Source organism: Cajanus cajan, chromosome 3 (genome assembly GCF_000230855.2).
Source record: "Cajanus cajan strain Asha chromosome 3, NIPB_CcT2T_4, whole genome shotgun sequence".
Lineage (NCBI taxonomy): Eukaryota > Viridiplantae > Streptophyta > Magnoliopsida > Fabales > Fabaceae > Cajanus > Cajanus cajan.
In genome coordinates this window covers 21,468,878-21,489,746 of record NC_138519.1, presented here as the reverse complement: position 1 = coordinate 21,489,746, position 20,869 = coordinate 21,468,878, and the positions used below count along the sequence as shown (strand labels likewise).

General features: G+C 41.4%; 1 protein-coding gene across 1 annotated transcript; it reads left to right on the top strand.

Moving 5' to 3' along the window:
- The first annotated feature begins 1,961 nt into the window (after positions 1–1,961).
- Positions 1,962–11,499, top strand: LOC145956142 (uncharacterized). The gene is made up of 3 exons (XM_083071706.1): positions 1,962–2,165; positions 3,580–4,444; positions 11,450–11,499. The coding sequence occupies exons 2-3, from the start codon at positions 3,631–3,633 to the stop codon at positions 11,497–11,499; spliced, it is 864 nt and encodes a 287-aa protein (XP_082927832.1). The 5' UTR covers positions 1,962–2,165; positions 3,580–3,630.
- The last annotated feature ends 9,370 nt before the right edge of the window (positions 11,500–20,869 follow it).

Sequence of the window (20,869 nt, the reverse complement as noted above, 5' to 3'; positions counted from 1 at the left end):
CGTATTGAAGTTTTGAACTACAATACGGCCGTATTGAATTCAGTACAGCCGTATTGAAGTTCAAAAAACTTCAATGCGGCCGTATTGAGTTCAGTGCGGCCGTATTGAAGTTCAGTGCAGCCGTATTGAGTTCAGTGCAGCCGTATTGAAGTTCAGAAACTTCAATACGGCCGTATTGAGTTCAGTGCGACCGTATTGTAGTTTAAAATGTTCAATACGGCCGTACTGAACCTTTGGGAGGCCGTATTGGGCTTCATTCCCTCCACTTTCTTATTTTTTGCTACTCTAAGACCTCTAAACCTACAGATAATCATCCCAGGGTCTTCCAGGGTCTTCCAGGAGTCCTTCCGGCTGACTTTCCTTTGATCTTCGAGAGTCTTCGAGTCTTATTTCCGACCCGGACAATTTTAGGGGTCTACAGGCCCAAGCATGTCCTCAGTTTGTCATTTGTACGTGAAGAGATTGACAAAGGTTGCCCCTTAAAGAGGCATGGTTAATCTGACATGATTGGTATGACTTTTTCAGGAACACCCTTCCGCTTGCTTGATGCTTTAAATTCAGAATAAAACCTTTATGGATTCTTGCTTTCTATAAGGAATACTCGAGCTGTCTTTCAATTTTCAACATGAGCGGGCATTGCTTTTTTTTTTCTCATTATCATTTTTAATTTTTATTTAATTCTTTCATCCTTAACTTTTGCATAGAACGTATCCTATTGGGATTCTTTCCTTACCCTAAATTTTGCCTAAGACGCCATTTGTGGGTTTTCATTATAGCGGGTTCTTAACATGCAAAGCTTACTTCTTCAATTTGGATTTGTCTTGTATTCCCCTAAGAATAAATATTTGTCCATTCTTGATCATTCCTTCTATCTTGGTAATATTTGATGGTAACCCTCTTTGCATGGATTAAGTTAGGAGTATCAAAGAAGGAAGACCAAACTCCTTGGATCATGGAACTTCAAGGTTTCTAGCCTTGGTGATGGTGGTGGCCGAATAGAGGTTATCGAGGCTAGGTGTTTGATGAAATGCTAAGGTGGCACTCTAGGGTTTTGGCTCACTTCATTGATGGATGAAGGCCACTCCTAAAAGTGAGAACACTCATGGTTAAGATGAGAAGGATAGGTGGCCGAAATGACCAAGGGGACTAAGAAAGAATATTAAGGCTCAAAAGCTCTCTTAATATCATAAATTCCAAAATGATTACAAGTTTCATAGCCTAGGGTATTTATAGAAGGGAGGAAACATTAAGGGTTGCAATTGAGAGTGCTTAGCCGAAAAGTGCAAGCCAAAAGCACTTCAAATGAAACCAAAGTTAACCCTAGATGCTACTTGGTGGCCAATGATGGAATCTTTGGGTTTGGTTAAGCTACATCTAGGTGCATGATAAGACCATGCAACCTAGGTGCCCTCCACTTGGGCCTTGTAGACCCCTAAAATTGTCCAGGTCGGAAATAAAGCTTGAAGACTCTCGAAGACTGAAGGATAATCAGCCAGAAGGACTCCTCGAAGGCCCTAGGAGGGTTCTCTGTAGGTCTAGAGGTCTTAGAATAGCTCAAAATAAAGAAGTGGAGGGAAAAAGCCCAATACGGCCGTACTGAACCCCAATACGGCCGTATTGAAGCTTCAATATGGCCACAGTGAACTCAATACGGCGTATTGAAGTTTCTGAAACTTCAATACGGCCGTACTGAAATCAATACGGCCGTATTGAAGCTTCAATACAGCCGTATTGAATTCAATACGGCCGTATTGAAATTTCTGAACTTCAATACGGCCGTATTGAACTTCAATACGACCGTATTGAAGTTCAAAAATTTCAAATACGGCCGTATTGCCCCTGTAGGCCGTATTGAGGCCCATTCCTATAAATAGGAGGCCATTTGGACGTCCTACCACACTTTTCAACATAGTTTGAACCCTCTCCTTGAGTATTCTAGGGTTTTTGAGCAGTGTTCTGCCCTAGAAATCACTCGGAGAGTTGATCCGACGAAGTTCTTGAGCCCCGAGCCATTTTGCTTGGGGATCGAACCTAGTCGAGGGGAAATCTTTTTGATTCCCTTAGTTAAAATTTTGTTCTAGGAGAGCGAGGAGCGGGCTTGTAGAGCGTGGGAACGCCAAAACGCTTCCCAGTTCTTTACAATATATAAAAGCACGCTTCAAGAGGTTTCCTTTCAATCCTTCCTTTTACTGCTTTCTGTGTGTATATTTAAACTGTCATCATGTAGATAGTCAATTCATAATTGTTTAGAATAAATAGGGGTAATTTAGTAATTTTATACTGTTCTGTTAAAAATAATCTGTCATAGGGAACCCGAAAGGGGCGCTGTGGGGTGCTAACACCTTCCCCACGCGTAACCGACTCCCTTACCCAACTCTGGTTGTAGTGGCCAAAGTTGATTTTTAAATCAATTGCCTTATCCCTTTTTCCAATGTTTTGAGTAAAACATTGGTGGCGACTCCACGAACCCTCCTTTTATGAAAACCACTAATCCATGGAGGGTCCCGTTTGGGATTAATATGGATTAGTGAGCCTTTTAATAAAATTGCTCGTTTGACGAGGTCTCAGTTTGAGAATAAGTCATTCTAGCAATCCACTATTTTTAAACAAATAAACGAGTCCAACCATCCTTCGCGAATGCCGAAAGCCCGTTTCGGGCCGGTGGCGACAGATGGCGACTCCACTGGGGAAGCCTCGAGAGTCAGTCCCATTTAGTGACAGATTATTTTTAACAAATAATAGTTAAAATTACTTCATTACCCCTCACTTGTATGATAACATGTTTATCTATATGGCTTTAATAACTGTTGTATTTTTAAATTTACGCAATTGTTTGAAATAAAAATTGCACACAAACCTTTGCACACAACAGTTCCCTCTATACCCGGGGGCATGAGTGATTAACCATAGGGAGTGGATGTTAGTACGGCCGGTTGTCGAATGGGTCTATAGGTGCCCGTAGACCGTTGTCGGAAAACATCACTCAAGGTGATAACCATGAACTTAAGTCCGACGGTGCGTTGGAACTTTCCATCGACCCACGACGAGAGGAATTGGGTCCCTATAATGGGGGCACCTTGGGGGCCTTTGACCAAGTGAGAACAGTTAGATCCTCCTTGAATATGCACTTTTCTGCAGGAGACCCCTACCTCGTGATTCGCTCGTGACTGTTCGTGGATGAGTGAATTGTTTGTGTAAATGTTTATGTGCAATTGTTTGTGCATTAATAAATAACCTCGTGATAAGGTCTAAAAAATAATCCCCATGCATGAAAATGTCATGACATGAGAGGAAAAACCAATGTGTGAAAATATAATAAAAGTAAGGAGCATAGGCATCATTATCAAAAATACCTCATGCATCCTCATCATCATTTATAGGTTCACTAATACTCTCTCGATGTGAGTGAAAGAGACCCGTCACTATTGGATTCTCCGTTGTGGAGAGATAATAGCCTAAGGAGGGTGATAAACTTTCATCTTAAAAAGGGCAGCGCCTCAAAGATGAAAGATTATCAAGCTCACATCAAGAATGTATTCATATCATAAATAAGCTAATTAGAATAAACATTCATTTTAGAAAGTGGCTGGTCATCTCTCTGTCCTTACGCGCGCACGGAAAATCAAGAAAATGGAAGCATTGGAGGAGCAAAACAAAAAGCTCACAACCGAGCTTTCACAGCTCAAAGAGCAGATGGCGCAAATGTTGGAACTCATGCGTCACCATAACATTCATGGATCTCATCACAATGACCATGGGTCCCATCATGAGGAGGAGGAGCATGAAGAAGATCCTCCACATGCCATACCTCTTGGGGCTGGAATTATGATCAAAGAGCCCGAGGTTTCAAAAGAACAATTCCACGCCCTAGAGGATCGGCTAAGGGCTATGGAGGGGCATGATTTTGATATCAAAGATGCCGCCGACATGTGCTTAGTGAGGGATATTCAATTCCCTCCCAAATTTAAAGTGCCAGATTTCCCGAGATACGTGGGATCGACTTGCCCCAAGAGTCATCTCACCATGTACTGCCGAAAGATGGCTGCATATGCCACAAACGAAAAGCTCTTGATTCATTGCTTTCAAGAGAGCTTGGCTGAAACTGCACTCAACTGGTATATGCAGCTAGACGGAAATCTAGTACATACATGGAGGCAGTTGGCCGACGCCTTTCTCAAGCGCTACAAATACAACATCGACCTAACACCCGATAGGTCAGATCTTCAAGCCTTGAGCAAGAATAATGATGAATCTTTCAAGGCGTACGCCCAACGTTGGAGGGAGTTGGCGGCACAGATAGAACCCCCGCTGTCAAATAAGGAGATGGTGTCCATATTCATCAACTCGTTGACTGGTCCCTATTACGATAAAATGATAGGGAACACAACGACACTCTTCTCGGACATCATCACTATTGGGGAGAGAGTGGAACAAGGATTGAAAAGTGGGAAGCTAGCTAAGCCTTCCCAATCATTCGAGGCTAAGAAGACCTTCAGGAAGAAGAATGAGGGAGGAGTCAATGCTATAACCATATCCTCGGCTTCTTCCACTTCGAAGTCAGGAAGATCGCAATTCATCCCTGTGAAGAAGTTTGATAAACTTCCGACCACTTATAGCGATCTCCTTCCGAAGCTAGTAGAAGCCAAACTTCTAGCTCATGTTCCACCAAGGGAGATCGACCCACCTTACCCCGATTGGTACAAGCCACAAGACAAATGTTTATACCATTCGGGGGCACCAGGGCATTCAACAGAGAGATGCCTAGCTCTCAAATACAAGGTCCAAAACCTTATTGATGCTGGGTGGGTCACCTTCGATTCGACAGCGCCCGACGTGAGCAAGAATCCTCTACCAAAGCAGGAGTAGAGAATGGCAAGCCACAATAGGGCCCCTTCATATTTTTCTTCTCTTTTAGGGACTCATGATCAGTACCCGAGATCATGAGAACCTTTTCATGTAAATAAGGGTTTTTGTACATTTTACATATATCAATAAAGAGGCATTTCACACATCACTCTCTTTTGTTCTTTTCTCTCTTTCCTCATCAATATTAATAAATTCTAAACCTAAACAGAACCAATAAAATAATTGTGTCTGTAATTGTTCGCTCTAACCGGGATCCGAAGGTGAAAGGGTTGAGTTGGACAGTGATGAGGAGACCATTTCTCCGGATCTGCAAAGATTGCTAGATCAAGAAGCTCGTCAAGAGAAATTCGAAACCGTGAATTTGGGGCATGGCCGAAAGATAAAAGAGGTCAACATTGGGACCCATATCAGTGATGAAATAAGGACACATGCTTCCACTATGATTATAATAAAATCATTCTTTCTCATTGCTTCTTTTCTTGCTTATAATAAAATTCTAAACCACATTTTTTTTTAACCCTGTTTGAATAAACATGAATGAGGTTAAAATCATCTTAATAATAATAAACCCACATCATTTTTATGTGGAAGTGTGTGTGTCAACTTGGAGCACCTTTTCTTGGCCTCAATAAGTGCCATCATGGATAAAGAAATCCTAAAGATAAAAAGACCCGCTAGGAATCCCACAAAAGGGTGACCTAGGCAAAAGTTAGGGTTACAATAATAAACAAAAACAAAGGTCCGCTAAAACGCCACAAAAGGGTGTTTTAGGCAAAAATAAGGACAATCAAAAAACAAAAGAAATCCATGATGGTAACATGAACCGAATTCAAAAAGAAAGGTTCAAGAGCAGCTATCCAAGTTGTCAAAATCACAACGTCAATAAACAAAGATTTTCTTAACTTCATAAGTGTTTAATCAAGCAAGCCTAAACACATAAGCCTACCTTGGCCATCCATTCTTACAAAAACCATTTTTGAAAAATAATCCCCTCTAAAATACAAACTTCAAAACAAAAATATCTTTCCCTTCTTTTCTCTCTTGTCCCAAAAGATTTTAGAATAATCTAGTGGAAGCATGGAGAAATAAATCATCACTGATAATGGATCTAATCTGAACAACAAAATGGTGGAAGAACTGTGCCAAGAATTCAAGATCCAACACCACAACTCTTCCCCATATCGGCCAAAGATGAATGGGGCAGTCGAGGCAACCAATAAGAACATCAAAAAAATAGTGCAAAAGACGGTTGTCTCATTTAAAGACTGACACGAGATGTTACCCTTCGCTCCTCATGGCTATAGGACTTCAGTACGTCCATTTACAGGAGCTACTCCATTCTCACTCGTTTATGGGGTGGAGGCAGTTCTACCCATCGAAGTCGAGATATTCTATCTAAGGGTAATCATGGAAACAAAACTTTCCGAGGCAGAATGGGTTCAAAGCCAATATGACCAGTTGAACCCTATCAAAAAGAAACGGCTGAACGCCATATGCCATGGTCAAGCCTATCAGAGGAAGATCAAAAAGGCTTTTGACAAGAAAGTCCACCCTCGAGTCTACCATGAGGGAGAGTTGGTAATGAAGAAATTACTACCAACTCAAAAGGACAAAATCGGAAAGTATGCCCCAAATCACGGAGGACCATACGTGGGAAAACGAGCCTTCTCAGGAGGAGCATTGATCCTCACAAACATGGATGGAGAAGAACTTCGATACTTAGTCAACACTGACGTGGTAAAGAAGTACTATGCTTGAAGACGTTGCTTGCATAGGCCCGCTAGGACGAAAACCCAAAAAGGGCGTCCTAGGCAAAAGTTAGGGCAAAATAAAAAGCCCGCCAGTACAAGGGTACTAGGCAAAACAAAGGCAAAAATTATCCCCGCTAGGATACGTCCTAGGCAAAAGTTAGGGGCAAAAGAATAAGATGTAAAAGCAAAGCAAGCAACGATCGTTTGAATCGAAAACCAAAAGGCGGTTCAAGCGATTATCTTCTAGAAGCAAGCGTCTTGCAGTATCTACACTCCTGGCTCAGGCCGAAGCAATTAGGGGAACGTAAAGAGCAACAATTACAGATATAATTGTTAAGCCCAATGTATATAGCCTACCCTGGCCAGCCATTCTTCAGAAATTTCCTTCTGTATATCTTTCTGTAAAAACACTTGTGAATATCAATAAAAATATCCATTTGTTTCTTTTCTTTCTTGACCATGTGATTATGCCTCTGAATTGGTTTTTCATAAAAATTGTACGAAATTCCATTAATAAAAGAAAATTGGAGGGGTTCCTGTAAAATCCATAATCTCCTGCATAAAGGCTCACAAAAATACTCCCTCGCGTCAATGACAGAAAGTCCTCCAAGAAGAAGAGGATAGGGAGAGCCACTCACTTTTCTAAATAAATGAACAAAAATAAAAAAATTGTATTGCATTTGTGCATCACACACACATTAGTTGCACATTCAAAGACCTTATCATGAAGCAACTGCATAAAATAGAAAAATAGAAAATTGCTTGTGTATGACAGCAGCAAGCAAAATACAAAGATTCAGAAAATCAACAGCATCATACAGAATAATTGAGCCTGGAGAGGCTTGCCGAAAGAATACTCTCAGAATAATTGAGCCTGGAGAGGCTTGCCGAAAGAATACTCTCAAAATAACTGAGCCTGGAGAGGCTTGCCGAAATAATACTCCTACAAAATAACTGAGCCTGGAGAGGCTTGCCGAAATAATACTCTCTCATAAATCTAATTTCTTTAACACTTTTAATTTCTGTACAGCAAAAGCCAAAAACATAAAAAAAAAAGGCAAAATACAGAAAAAGCCAAAATCAGAAGAAAAGGCAAAATACAGAAAAAGCCGAAAATAAAAAAGGCAAGGATATAGAAAATCCAACAAACAATCTGTACCAAATAACTAAGCCTGGAGAGGCTTACCAAAATAATACTCCATATCCTCCACAGTATGCAGAATAACTGAGCCTGGAGAGGCTCGCAGAAATAATACTCCCCAGAGGGAACCTCAGCTCAAGCTCACGGAAAAATCCCCAGCGAGAGCTATCAAAGCAAAATCGACGCAATCCCCAATGGAAGTGCGATCATCCAAACAGTATATACAAGTCAAAGGACTTAACACTTCCTCGGTGGAAGATAGCTCTCCGACTCAAAGCACTGAGCGAGGCTAAGCCTGTAGAGGCTTCCTAAATAATACTCTGGGACACAATAAGATCCCCAAATCCCCAATCGCCTACTCAAGAGGCATCCCTGCAAAAAGGAGAAGAAAATCAAAAATATCAATAAGTATTCCCCAAGTGGAATCCGGCTCTTAGCCAAACATCGAACGTCAAGCCGATACGCCTAACAGAAGAGGCTAATCAAAATCAACGACAAAATCCCCCAGTGGATAACAGCCTACACAGAGGCAACACAATCAGAAAATCAAAGAGAGACACCCGAATAAGGATAACCGGGATACTCCACTCACGTCAAAAGGACGTCAGCCAAACATAAGGCATCGCTCAACTCAGAGAGCATCTGTGTCTACACCCCAAGGAGTCAAAAATTCCCATGGGTACCAACTAAGCAATGCAAGTTGGGACACAAGAACCTATGAATGACTGCACATCCCCTAGACGGATCCCTGCGTTATCCAGCCCTCAGCGGCACAAAATCAGAAAAACAAACCGTCGAAGCAGCATTGTGGACTGTGGAGACAAACTATACTCAACTACCTCATCTTTGAGAGGCAAAGTCTGGAGAGACGATACTCAAACGAAGTCTGGAGAGACGGTACTCAAACAAGGTCTGGAGAGACAATACTCAAACAAGGTCTGGAGAGACAATACTCAAACAAGGTCTGGAGAGACAATACTCAAACAAAGTCTGGAGAGACAATACTCAAACAAGGTCTGGAGAGACAATACTCAAACAAGGTCTGGAGAGACAATACTCAAACAAGGTCTGGAGAGACAGTACTCAAACAAAGTCTGGAGAGACAGTACTCGAAGTCTGGAGAGACAGTACTCGAAGTCTGGAGAGACAGTACTCAGAGTCTGGAGAGACGATACTCAAATAAAGTCTGGAGAGACAATACTCAAACAAAGTCTGGAGAGACAGTACTCGAGGTCTGGAGAGACAATACTCAAGGTCTGGAGAGACAATACTCAGCCATCAGCGTCGTCAGAGGCACGTTGGTGTTAAACTTAGCTACCGAGGTTGTCAGAAGCGCCAAGGTATGCAACAACCTGGAGAGGCTACTCAACAATTTTCCACCGGAAGACATTACAAGTCAGAAGGTCGGCACATCACCCGGACAATTGGGTCAACTCCTTTACTTGTCAGCCGGTACACCAAAAGACCGTTTGACTAAGTAAAGGGGGGGCAGCTGTAGACCCCTAAAATTGTCCAGGTCGGAAATAAAGCTTGAAGACTCTCGAAGACTGAAGGATAATCAGCCAGAAGGACTCCTCGAAGGCCCTAGGAGGGTTCTCTGTAGGTCTAGAGGTCTTAGAATAGCTCAAAATAAAGAAGTGGAGGGAAAAAGCCCAATACGGCCGTACTGAACCCCAATACGGCCGTATTGAAGCTTCAATATGGCCACAGTGAACTCAATACGGCGTATTGAAGTTTCTGAAACTTCAATACGGCCGTACTGAAATCAATACGGCCGTATTGAAGCTTCAATACAGCCGTATTGAATTCAATACGGCCGTATTGAAATTTCTGAACTTCAATACGGCCGTATTGAACTTCAATACGACCGTATTGAAGTTCAAAAATTTCAAATACGGCCGTATTGCCCCTGTAGGCCGTATTGAGGCCCATTCCTATAAATAGGAGGCCATTTGGACGTCCTACCACACTTTTCAACATAGTTTGAACCCTCTCCTTGAGTATTCTAGGGTTTTTGAGCAGTGTTCTGCCCTAGAAATCACTCGGAGAGTTGATCCGACGAAGTTCTTGAGCCCCGAGCCATTTTGCTTGGGGATCGAACCTAGTCGAGGGGAAATCTTTTTGATTCCCTTAGTTAAAATTTTGTTCTAGGAGAGCGAGGAGCGGGCTTGTAGAGCGTGGGAACGCCAAAACGCTTCCCAGTTCTTTACAATATATAAAAGCACGCTTCAAGAGGTTTCCTTTCAATCCTTCCTTTTACTGCTTTCTGTGTGTATATTTAAACTGTCATCATGTAGATAGTCAATTCATAATTGTTTAGAATAAATAGGGGTAATTTAGTAATTTTATACTGTTCTGTTAAAAATAATCTGTCATAGGGAACCCGAAAGGGGCGCTGTGGGGTGCTAACACCTTCCCCACGCGTAACCGACTCCCTTACCCAACTCTGGTTGTAGTGGCCAAAGTTGATTTTTAAATCAATTGCCTTATCCCTTTTTCCAATGTTTTGAGTAAAACATTGGTGGCGACTCCACGAACCCTCCTTTTATGAAAACCACTAATCCATGGAGGGTCCCGTTTGGGATTAATATGGATTAGTGAGCCTTTTAATAAAATTGCTCGTTTGACGAGGTCTCAGTTTGAGAATAAGTCATTCTAGCAATCCACTATTTTTAAACAAATAAACGAGTCCAACCATCCTTCGCGAATGCCGAAAGCCCGTTTCGGGCCGGTGGCGACAGGCCTAATCCTTGCCAAGTCTAAAAACAAATCCAATGCCACAAAAAAAAAACACATCTAGACCTATTTTCTCACCTTAATAAAATACCCTAGTCCAAAAATAAAATTCCTATGATCTAAGGCACTCCATAATACAAGGGTAAAATGGGAAATACAAGTAAAAATAAACCTTATGACTAAGACACCCCAAAATACAAAGGTAAAATAGGAAATATAAGAAAAATAAGTCCTATGTCTAAGGTACCCAAAATACAAGGTTAAAATAGAAAATTAAAGACAAGGGCAAAAATAGGAATAAATCCTATACTAATAAAAACTTAGGAGCTAAGGCCCAAAAGTAGTCTCACTCCTCTTACGGTTTTCAAAACTAACTCATTCCTCTTGCCTCCTTCAATATATCACCTCTTGGTCTTCTTGGCCTTAGTGTGATTCCATCAATATTTAATGAGTTCATTATTGACGAACTTCATATGTCCATGGCACTACCTTATCACTTCCAAATTGGGAAGTCTTAGTGTTTGAATCGTCAATTTGGGCATGTCATGCCCCTTATCTTCCTACGCAATTATTGTTTTTAAGTTAATTGTTTCTCAATTTGATGTGTCGGGTTTGCATTTGACTACAAGTAATTTCATTGTTAACGCGTATAGGTTAGATTTCTCTTTTTGTTTTTAATTAATTATTTAAAAGGAATGTGTGTTATCTATATGAAGTTTAAAATAGGATGTGAAGGAAATTGAGAAATTCAACAAATATCATTCTCAATGATTTTTTTTATTTAGAGAATATTCTTTATACGAGATTTTTTTATGCACTTTGACAATGTTGTAGCAGCCTAAAGAAACCCATGCTTGATTGATATCTCTATAGACATGCCTCCTCATTTGTTGACTTGCAATTTTTAGTCTTCAGCTCTTCTCGGATTCTTTTTCACTCTTACTATCCCCATCAGAATTAGTTGTCAATGAAATAGGATCTTCGGATTCACCACTATTTCGCTGATTGCAAAAATTCTTATTTTTATTGACAAGGTTGATAAGTTAGAGAAGAAAGATGTAGTTAGGAATGGTATGATAATAAGCCAGGGGAATACATGGTGCAAGCCTGATTTCCTTAGGAAGAGTTTTCTCTTTTTTTACTTTGATTCTTCTGCCTATCCCCTTTTTTGAGATTTTCTGTTGATGATTCCAACTCCATTTTGAACACGACATCTTTCTACGTTGGAAGAAGCCTAAGAAAATGTAGACCTTTACTTTTAAAAGCACATTTTCCAAAGGAGTGATGATGGTCCCAAATTCTAGCCGGGTTTCCCAATATTGGGGGCTATGGATTGATGACTCTTGTAGATTAGAATGTTTTCCTTTCTCAAAGACCTTTGCATACTATGTCTATACCTTCTATTTCTAGTGAATGTATATAATAACCTAGGAGATGCTTGTATTTGTTCTTGCCTAAACTTTATCAGTTTTTTTACTAAGGATAATGATGCGTGACCTTTTTTCTATATCTTTTTATTTTTTTTTTCGAAATAAATTATCCTACATGGTACTTTAGGGTTAGGGGATACAGAAGGGTGTTATTTTTTATATTAATATCTGTTTGTTTTCCTATAATCCTTATTTATTTGAAATGAACAAAAAATACACAACAATTGCAGCACACATATGCTCAAACAAATGTATACCAATTGTCGCCACCGGCCCGAAACGGGCTTTCGGCATTCGCGAAGGATGGTTGGACTCTTTTATTTGTTTAAATATATGGATTGCTAGATGTAGACCCCTAAAATTGTCCGGGTCGGAAATAAAGCTTGAAGACTCTCGAAGACTGAAGGATAATCAGCCAGAAGGACTCCTCGAAGGCCCTAGGAGGGTTCTCTGTAGGTCCAGAGGTCTTAGAATAGCTCAAAATAAAGAAGTGGAGGGAAAAAGCCCAATACGGCCGTACTGAACTCAATACGGCCGTATTGAAGCTTCAATACGGCCATACTGAAGTCAGTACGACCGTATTGACACTTCAATACGACCGCAGCGAACTCAATACGGGCGTATTGAAATTTCTGAACTTCAATACGACCGTATTGAACTTCAATACGACCGTATTGAAGTTCAAAAATTTCAATACGGCCGTATTGCCCCTGTAGGTCGTATTGCGCCTATTCCCTATAAATATGACGTCAATTGGACGTCATTGGACACTTTTGAACAGAGTTTTGACTCCCTCCTTGAGTATTCTGGGGTTTTTGAGCAGTGTTCTGCCCTAGAAATCTCTCTGGGAGTCGATCCGACGAAGTTCTGGAATTCCGAGCACTTAGCTTGGAGATTCGAACCTAGTCGAAGGGAAATCCTCCGGATTTCCATAGTCAAAAGTTTTTAGGAAGGAGCGAGCGAGCTTGTAGAGCGAGGGAACGCCAAAAAGCTTCCCAGTTTTACTCAATATATAAAAACACGCTTCAAGAGGTTTCTTCTTAAATCCTTCCTTTTACTGCTTTCTGTGTGCATATTTAAACTGTCATCATGTAGATAGTCAATTCATAATTGTTTAGAATAAATAGGGGTAATTTAGTAATTTTACGCTGTTATTTTAGAAAATAATCTGTCATAGGGAACCCGAAAGGGGCGCTGTGGGGTGCTAACACCTTCCCCACGCGTAACCGACTCCCTTACCCAACTCTGGTTGTAGTGGCCAAAGTTGATTTTTAAATCAATTGCCTTATCCCTTTTTCCAATGTTTTGAGTAAAACATTGGTGGCGACTCCACGAACCCTCCTTTTATGAAAACCTCTAATCCATGGAGGGTCCCGCTTGGGATTAATATGGATTAGTGAGCCTTTTAATAAAATTGCTCGTTTGACGAGGTCTCAGTTTGAGAATAAGTCATTCTAGCAATCCACTATTTTTAAACAAATAAAAGAGTCCAACCATCCTTCGCGAATGCCGAAAGCCCGTTTCGGGCCGGGTGGCGACAGATGGCGACTCCACTGGGGAAGCCTCGAGAGTCAGTCCCATTTAGTGACAGATTATTTTTAATAAATAATAGTTGAAATTACTTCATTACCCCTCGCTTGTATTATAACATGCTTTATTACATGGCTTTAATAACTGTTGTTTGTTTAAATTCCGCAATTGTTTGAAATACAAACTGTACACAAACCTTTGCACACAACAGTTCCCTCTATACCCGGGGGCATGAGTGGTAATCCATAGGGAGTGGATGTTAGTACGGCCGGTTGATGGGTTTATAGGAGCCTATGAGACCGTTGTCGGAAAAACATCACTCAAGGTGATAACCATGAACTCAAGTCCGACAGTGCGTTGGAGTTTTCCATCGGCTTACGACGAGAGGAATTGGGTCCCTATAATGGGGGCACCTTGGGGGCCTCAGACCGGTGAGAACAGTTAGAACCACCTTGAATATGCACTTTTCTGCAGGATACCCCTACCTCGTGATTCGCTCGTGACTGTTCGTGGATGAGTGAATTGTCTGTGCATTGACTATGTGACATTGTATGAGCATACATTTGCATTCTTTAAACATACAACATTCCTAGTAAAATAAAAATAAATAGAAATAAGGATCTTCTAGTGCATGGTGTTGACATCTACCCTCATCACATTCATGTAGGCAGTTTCCCTTTTCACCCAAAAAAATACAAAAAAAAAAGATACAAAATATTCAAAAGAAAAATATGTATTTACCCAAACCAAGCAATATCATGCATCATCTTAGGAAAATCCTAAAAACATGATAATGCTTAGTTCAATAAACACAATGCATGCATATTCAACATCATCATCTCATGCATATAGATCATGGAGGGATCTAAGAATCATTCATTTCATACATCCCTCCTAGTAATTCAGTAATAAACATAAATAAAAAGAAAGGATTAAATCGATGCGTATGTTCAAAAATGGATCGCACGCCGTTCGTCATCAAGTGTAAGCCAACAACCGCGCCAAGCGAGCGCACATCAACTCCGTTGTTGGTAATCAAGACGAATAAAGGGGAAGGTCCGACACCATTAAGGATCACCGCTCCAAGACCTTTCCCCTACAAATCAAATAAGGCTGTGCCGTGGATATACGACATCCACTCTTCTGCCGACAGCGATATCTCCAACATCGCTGGACTTGGGGGCATAACTAGGAGTGGCAGGATCTACACTCCCAAAGATCTTCATGATAAAGCCCCCAAGAATAAAAGAAAAAGAATAAAAGAAAAAGAGGAAAAAACCGAGGAAAATAAGGAATCCGAGGAGGAGACAGACAAGCTGTTAAAATATATCCGACAGAGCAAGTATTCCATCATGGATCAACTTCATAAGACGCCAGCAAAGATTACTCTGTTGTCGTTGATCCTATGCTCCGAACCGCATCGGCAAGCTCTGTTGAAGGTCTTGAACGAGGCATACGTGTCGCACACTATCTCCCAAGACAAGTTTGAGGGGATTGTTAGTCACATCACGGCTAATGATCACCTCACCTTCATTGATGAAGAAATCCCCGCCGAGGGGTCAAACCACAACAAGCCCTTGCACATCTCTATAAAGTGCAAGGAGTATCACATCATTAAAGTCTTGGTAGATAATGGATCTTCCTTGAAAGTGATGTCAAAAAGAACGCTCAAGCAATTGGCAATCAAGGGAGTCCAAACGCGCCCGAGCAACATGATCGTTCGAGCTTTCGACGGTTCTACAAGAGAAGTAGTGGGAGAAATCAATCTTCCAATCCAAATTGGACCCACTATCTTTAATGTCGAATTCCAAGTGATGGACATTACTCCCGCATACAGCTGTCTCCTCGGCCGACCTTGGATTCATGATGCGAAAGCTATTCCTTCTACGCTCCACCAGAAAGTCAAGTTCATAGTGGGTGACAAACTGGTGACCGAACAAGCTAAAAATGACATACTCATCAGCAAGCCATCCAACATACTTGTAGACCCCTAAAATTGTCCGGGTCGGAAATAAAGCTTGAAGACTCTCGAAGACTGAAGGAAGATCAGCCAGAAGGACTCCTGGAAGGCCCTAGGAGGGTTCTCTGTAGGTCTAGAGGTCTTAGAATAGCTCAAAATAACGAAGTGGAGGGAAAAAGCCCAATACGGCCGTACTGCATTCAATACGGCCGTATTGAAGCTTCAATACGGCCGCAGCGAACTCAATACGGCGTATTGAAGTTTCTGAAACTTCAATACGGCCGTACTGAAATCAATACGCCCGTATTGACACTTCAATGCAGCCGCTGTGAACTCAATACGGGCGCATTGAAATTTCTGAACTTCAATACGGCCGTATTGAACTCAATACGACCGTATTGAAGTTCAAAAATTTCAATACGGCCGTATTGCTCCCGTAGGCCGTATTGCGCCTATTCCCTATAAATATGACGTCAATTGGACGTCATTCCACACTTTTCAACCATTTCTTGACTCTCTTATTGAGTGTTCTGGGGTTTTTGAGCAGTGCTCTGCCTTAGGAACCTCTCTAGGAGTCGATCCGACGAAGTTTTGGAATTCCGAGCACTTAGCTTGGAGATTCGAACCTAGTCGAAGGGAAATCCTCCGGATTTCCATAGTCAAAAGTTTTTAGGAAGGAGCGAGCGAGCTTGTAGAGCGAGGGAACGCCAAAAAGCTTCCCAGTTTTACTCAATATATAAAAGCACGCTTCAAGAGGTTTCTTCTTAAATCCTTCCTCTTACTGCTTTCTGTGTGCATATTTAAACTGTCATCATGTAGATAGTTAATTTATAATTGCTTAGAATAAATAGGGGTAATTTAGTAATTTTACACTGTTATTTTATAAAATAATCTGTCATAGGGAACCCGAAAGGGGCGCTGTGGGGTGCTAACACCTTCCCCACGCGTAACCGACTCCCTTACCCAACTCTGGTTGTAATGGCCAAAGTTGATTTTTAAATCAATTGCCTTATCCCTTTTTCCAATGTTTTGAGTAAAACATTGGTGGCGACTCCACGAACCCTCCTTTTATGAAAACCACTAATCCATTGAGGGTCCCGCTTGGGATTAATATGGATTAGTGAGCCTTTTAATAAAATTGCTCGTTTGACGAGGTCTCAGTTTGAGAATAAGTCATTCTAGCAATCCACTATTTTTTAAAACAAATAAACGAGTCCAACCATCCTTCGCGAATGCCGAAAGCCCGTTTCGGGCCGGTGGCGACAGATGGCGACTCCGCTGGGGAAGCCTTGAGAGTCAGTCCCATTTAGTGACAGATTATTTTTAACAAATAATAGTTAAAATTACTTCATTACCCCTTGCTTGTATTATAATATGTTTTATTATATGGCTTTAAATAACTGTTGTATGCTTAAATTCCGCAATTGTTTGAAATAAAAACTGCACACAAACCTTTGCACACAACAGTTCCCTCTATACCCGGGGGCATGAGTGGTAATCCATAGGGAGTGGATGTTAGTACGGCCGGTTGATGGGTTTATAGGAGCCTATGAGACCGTTGTCGAAAAGCATCACTCAAGGTGATAACCATGAACTTGAGTCCGACGGTGCGTTGGAGCTTTCCATCGACCTACGACAAGAGGAATTGGGTCCCTATAATGGGGGCACCTTGGGGGCCTTTGACCAAGTGAGAACAGTTAGATCCTCCTTGAATATGCACTTTTCTGCAGGAGACCCCTACCTCGTGATTCGCTCGTGACTGTTCGTGGATGAGTGAATTGTTTGTGTAAATGCTTATGTGCAATTGTTTGTGCATTAATAAATAACCTCGTGATAAGGTCTAAAAATAATCCCCATGCATAAAAAACCATGACATGAGAGGAAAGACCATGTGTGAAAATATAATAAAAGTGAGAAGCATGTACATCATTACCAATAAGACATCATGCATCCTCATAAAAACATACATTTTAGGATCACCAATACCTCTTGACATGAGTGAAAGAGACCCATGACTATAGAGATTCTCCGTTGGGGAGAAATCATAGACAAAGAAGGGTGGTAAACTTCCGTCTTAAAAAGGCAGCGCCTTAAAGATGGAGGTTTATCAAGCTCATGTTAAAGAGTGTATTCATTCCATAAAATAAACTAACTAAATATTCATTTTAGAAAGTGGCTGGTCATCTCTCTATCCTTACGCGCGCACGGAAAATCAAGAAAATGGAAGCATTGGAGGAGCAAAACAAGAAGCTCACAACCGAGCTTTCACAGCTTAAAGAGCAGATGGCGCAAATGATGGAACTCATGCGTCATCACAACATCCATGATTCTCATCATAGTGATCATGGGTCCCATCATGAGGGAGAGGAGGAAGAGCATGAAAAAGATCCTCCAAACGCCGTACCCCTTGGGGCAGGAATTATAATAAAAGAGCCCGAGGTCTCAAAGGAACAATTCCATGCCCTCGAGGATCGGCTAAGGGCTATGGAGGGGCATGACTTTGACATTAAGGATGCCGCCGACATGTGTTTGGTGAGGGACATTCAATTCCCTCCTAAATTTAAAGTGCCAGATTTCCCAAAGTACGTGGGATCGACTTGCCCCAAGAGTCATCTCACCATGTACTGCCGAAAGATGGCTGCATATGCCACAAATGAAAAGCTCTTGATCCACTGCTTTCAAGAGAGCTTAGCTGAAACTGCACTCAACTGGTATATGCAGCTAGATGGAAATCTAGTACACACATGGAGGCAGTTGGCCGACGCCTTTCTCAAGCGCTACAAATACAACATCGACCTAACACCCGATAGGTCAGATCTTCAAGCCTTGAGCAAGAATAATGATGAATCTTTCAAGGCGTACGCCCAACGTTGGAGGGAGTTGGCGGCACAGATAGAGCCCCCGCTGTCGGATAAGGAGACGGTGTCCCTATTCATAAACTCGTTGACCGGTCCCTATTATGACAAGATGATAGGGAACACGACAACACTCTTCTCGGACATCATCACCATTGGCGAAAGAGTGGAACAAGGGCTGAAAAGTGGGAAGCTAGCTGGGCTTTCCCAATCATTTGAAGCCAAGAAGACCTACGGGAAGAAGAAGGAGGGAGGAGTCAATGCCGTAAATATTTCTTCGTCTTCTTCCACTTCGAAGTCAGGAAAGTCGCAATTCACCCCTGTGAAGAAGTTTGATAAACTTCCGACCACCTACAGCGATCTCCTGCCGAAGCTAGTAGAAGCCAAACTTCTAGCTTACGTTCCACTAAAGAAGATTGATCCACCTCACCCCTATTGGTACAAACCGCAAGACAAATGTCTATACCATTCGGGGGCATCGGGGCATTCAACGGAGAACTGTAGAGCTCTCAAAAATAAGGTCCAAGACCTTATCGATGCAGGGTGGATCACTTTTGATTCAACAGCGCCCGACGTGAGCAAGAATCCTCTACCAAAGCAGGAGTAGAGAGAATAACAAGCCATGATAGGGCCCCTCCACTTTTTTTTCTTTTAGGGACTCATGATCAGTACCCAAGATCATGAGGACCTTTTCATGTAAATAAGGGTTTTTGTACAGTTTTACATTCATATATCAATAAAGAGGCATATTTCACACATTATTCTCTTTTTATTCTTTTCTCTCTTTCCCCATTAACATTAATAAATTCTAAACCTAAACAGAACCAATAAAATAATTATGTCTGTAATTGTTCACTCTGACCGGGATCCAAAAGTGAATGGGTTGAGTTGGAGAGTGATGAGGAGACCATCTCTCCGGATTTGCAAAGACTGCTAAAACGAGAAGCTCGCTTACTCCAACTCGTCAAGAGAAATTGGAGACTGTGAATTTGGGGCATGGCCGAGAGATAAAAGAGGTCAACACTGGGACCCTTATCAGTGATGAAATAAGGACACATGATTCCACTATGATTATAATAAAATCATTCTTTCTCATTGCTTCTTTTCTTGCTTATAATAAAATTCTAAACCACATTTTTTAACCCTGTTTGAATAAACATGAATGAGGTTAAAATCATCTTAATAATAATAAACCCACATCATTTTTATGTGGAAGTGTGTGTGTCAACTTGGAGCACCTTTTCTTGGCCTCAATAAGTGCCATCATGGATAAAGAAATCCTAAAGATAAAAAGACCCGCTAGGAATCCCACAAAAGGGTGACCTAGGCAAAAGTTAGGGTTACAATAATAAACAAAAACAAAGGTCCGCTAAAACGCCACAAAAGGGTGTTTTAGGCAAAAATAAGGACAATCAAAAAACAAAAGAAATCCATGATGGTAACATGAACCGAATTCAAAAAGAAAGGTTCAAGAGCAGCTATCCAAGTTGTCAAAATCACAACGTCAATAAACAAAGATTTTCTTAACTTCATAAGTGTTTAATCAAGCAAGCCTAAACACATAAGCCTACCTTGGCCATCCATTCTTACAAAAACCATTTTTGAAAAATAATCCCCTCTAAAATACAAACTTCAAAACAAAAATATCTTTCCCTTCTTTTCTCTCTTGTCCCAAAAGATTTTAGAATAATCTAGTGGAAGCATGGAGAAATAAATCATCACTGATAATGGATCTAATCTGAACAACAAAATGGTGGAAGAACTGTGCCAAGAATTCAAGATCCAACACCACAACTCTTCCCCATATCGGCCAAAGATGAATGGGGCAGTCGAGGCAACCAATAAGAACATCAAAAAAATAGTGCAAAAGACGGTTGTCTCATTTAAAGACTGACACGAGATGTTACCCTTCGCTCCTCATGGCTATAGGACTTCAGTACGTCCATTTACAGGAGCTACTCCATTCTCACTCGTTTATGGGGTGGAGGCAGTTCTACCCATCGAAGTCGAGATATTCTATCTAAGGGTAATCATGGAAACAAAACTTTCCGAGGCAGAATGGGTTCAAAGCCAATATGACCAGTTGAACCCTATCAAAAAGAAACGGCTGAACGCCATATGCCATGGTCAAGCCTATCAGAGGAAGATCAAAAAGGCTTTTGACAAGAAAGTCCACCCTCGAGTCTACCATGAGGGAGAGTTGGTAATGAAGAAATTACTACCAACTCAAAAGGACAAAATCGGAAAGTATGCCCCAAATCACGGAGGACCATACGTGGGAAAACGAGCCTTCTCAGGAGGAGCATTGATCCTCACAAACATGGATGGAGAAGAACTTCGATACTTAGTCAACACTGACGTGGTAAAGAAGTACTATGCTTGAAGACGTTGCTTGCATAGGCCCGCTAGGATGAAAACCCAAAAAGGGCGTCCTAGGCAAAAGTTAGGGCAAAATAAAAAGCCTGCCAGTACAAGGGTACTAGGCAAAACAAAGGCAAATTTACCCCGTTAGGATACGTCCTAAGCAAAAGTTAGGGGCAAAAGAATAAGATGTAAAAGCAAAGCAAGCAACGATCGCTTAAACCGAAAACCGAAAGGCG